This window comes from Anomaloglossus baeobatrachus, chromosome 5, assembly GCF_048569485.1.
Source record: "Anomaloglossus baeobatrachus isolate aAnoBae1 chromosome 5, aAnoBae1.hap1, whole genome shotgun sequence".
Taxonomy (NCBI): domain Eukaryota; kingdom Metazoa; phylum Chordata; class Amphibia; order Anura; family Aromobatidae; genus Anomaloglossus; species Anomaloglossus baeobatrachus.
In genome coordinates this window covers 43,024,189-43,026,688 of record NC_134357.1, presented here as the reverse complement: position 1 = coordinate 43,026,688, position 2,500 = coordinate 43,024,189, and the positions used below count along the sequence as shown (strand labels likewise).

Below are 2,500 nucleotides of genomic sequence, written 5' to 3'. Positions count from 1 at the left end.
CTATGTGTCTTACCTCATGTGCAGGGCATTGCATCTTGGGTATCTATGGTTACATCCACTCATACAGTGACAGTCAAGTTAGTTGGTCATAACCATGTAATGCCCTGCTCGTGCTCATCATTATTATTATTATCATTATTTATTATTATAGCGCCATCAATTCCATGGCGCTTTACATGTGAAAGGGATATACATGATAGGGACAAGTACAATAATCATAAACAATACAATGCTCATGAAGAAATAGTCAAGTTAGTTGGTTGTAACCATGGATACCGAAGCTGCAATGCCCTGCACATGAGGTAAGAGACATGACTATATCAGGAACACTGTATTACATTTCTAATTGGAAGTATTTGCTAATAGTATTATTATACCCACTACATATTGGGATGGGAGACGGGTATTCTCCTTTAAGTATACAAGTGTCAAGAGCTGACGCGTTCTCGTTAAATAAAGCAACTTTTATTTCCTTCTACATCGAGTGCGAAGTCAAATTCACACAAAATATATTTCTTGCATATAAGACCATTTCCATCCTTGTACTGGATCCCATTTTCAGCCATGTTTCGTCCTTGTGTCTGATTTTACCATTCATGTGTCATTAATTTTTCAAGTATGAGAAGGATAAAAAAAAAAATATGGAGGTTTCCAAAGCTTCCCCTCATTATTATTCAGGAAAAAAAAATATGGCATTCAGTGTCGTTTTTATTCTGTGGACCAAGAGAATATCATCACATAAAAAAAAAAATCCGACATCTCAGGTTTTTAATTTTATGCTGACGATTGGTCCCCCCCAAAGAATAAAAAGGGCTGTTAGAAGCCGATAGAACACGTAACTATTCCAGTCTATCTACAAAAAAAATAAAATGGATAGAACACGCATGTCCCTGTAACTAACCACTAAATATTAAAGGGGTTGTCCACTACTTTAACATTGGATCGGTCATCAATGTCTGATCTGCCAGGATCCGCCACCCCCATAAATCAGCTGTTCCCGTTACCGCCTGCAGCAAGTAGCTGGAAATGCCCTGTTCTATAGCTCCACTGTTAACTGATAGCGTCCGCAGTCGGGTACTGCATATCCGCCGCCTATGGATTTCAACGAGAGGTGGATGTGCAGTACCCAGCCATGGTCACAGTTGCTATCAGAAAAAAGAAGAGCTCTGGCAACGAGCAACAGCTAATCGGCGGGGGTTCTGGGTTTCGGACCCCGGCCTGATCAAACATTGATGACCTATCCTAAGAATAGGCCATCAATGTAAAAGAAGTGGACAACCCCTTTAACATACATTACTAATGTAACTCCCTGCACTGTATATAAATATATTTATTTATGTGAAAAGTCCCCTAAAATCTTCATGAGAGAATGACATTGTTTAAATCTGATTTTTGGATGAAATATTTTATTTTTTGGTAAGGTTTTCTTTTTTTTCATACCATATTCTCGATGGAAAAAAAAAAAATTGTCATTTTCCCCCTAGCCGCCTTTTCAGGCTAAGACTGCGCTCACATCAGCGGTATTTTGCAGCGAAACCGGATGTGACTGCATCTTGCCACGAATCCATAGGAAATGAATGGAGCCGAAACGTATTTCTGCTGGATCCGATTTTGCGGCAAAATACCGCTGATGTGAGCGTGGCCTAAGTTTCTATTTCAGTAAATTCATATCTACTTGAGCCACAATGAACAGACTCTGAAGTGAAGCATCTAATGAGCATATGCACAGGTCTTTGTGAAGGGAGGAGGAGGAGGTGAGCTGTATCCGCATAATGAGATTGGTGGACCAGCTGTATATAGAGATGTTCCCGGTCATTGTAATCCTGCCTCTGATGATAAGGAAACTGCTGTAAACTCTTGAAAGGACAGGAAGTATGTTTTAAATCGTTGAGGAAGGAGTAGGGACACAGCACCGATGCCAGAGTGGGAGCAATATATCCAAGGAGGTATAAAAAGTAAAAACTTTTATTCGATCATTTTAAAATTTCAGCGGTTCCATAAAAAACGTCATGGCTTGACGTGTTTCGGACAGTGAAAGATATGGATAAAGTCCTTAATCATAAGCCATATCTTTCACTGTCCGAAACGTGTCAAGGCATGACTTTATGAAACCGATGAAATTTTAAAATTATTGAATAAAAGTTTCTACTTTTTATACTTTTTATGCTGTGTCCCTACTCCTTCCTCCTCAACGTTCCTATGGACCTGCCTGTCTGGTGGACAACGTGCACCCCGTCCAAACAGAGAGTACATATACGGGTGAGCTGATATTTTTTTATGTCTTAAATCGCCCTAGTGGCCAGTGTAAAAACTGCAAGTTTATAATTTTTCTTTTTTTTTCTCTAAGATTGTGATATAAAAAAAAGTCAAAAAACTTTCCGTACCACTATTACAATCTCTACCAATGGCTGATTTTGCTGTATCGTAAAGTATGTAGGATTATAAGATGTTCTCCGTCTTACTGGTCCCTCTGTGTTTTCTTGCAGGAACCATGGTGAGC

The 2,500-nt window shown here is 39.3% G+C and overlaps 2 protein-coding genes across 3 annotated transcripts in view; one reads left to right on the top strand and one right to left on the bottom strand.

Moving 5' to 3' along the window:
- Positions 1-2,500, bottom strand: part of DOCK1 (dedicator of cytokinesis 1) — a 523,077-nt gene that overhangs the window by 270,590 nt on the left and 249,987 nt on the right. The window lies entirely within an intron of this gene.
- Positions 1-2,500, top strand: part of INSYN2A (inhibitory synaptic factor 2A) — an 89,759-nt gene that overhangs the window by 32,400 nt on the left and 54,859 nt on the right. For both annotated transcript variants that reach the window (XM_075352252.1, XM_075352253.1), the window contains exon 2: positions 2,487-2,500. This exon is cut by the window's right edge and continues 1,166 nt beyond it. In XM_075352252.1, coding sequence (XP_075208367.1) covers positions 2,492-2,500 — 9 coding nt within the window. In that variant the 5' untranslated portion in view covers positions 2,487-2,491. The remainder of the gene's footprint in view (positions 1-2,486) is intronic.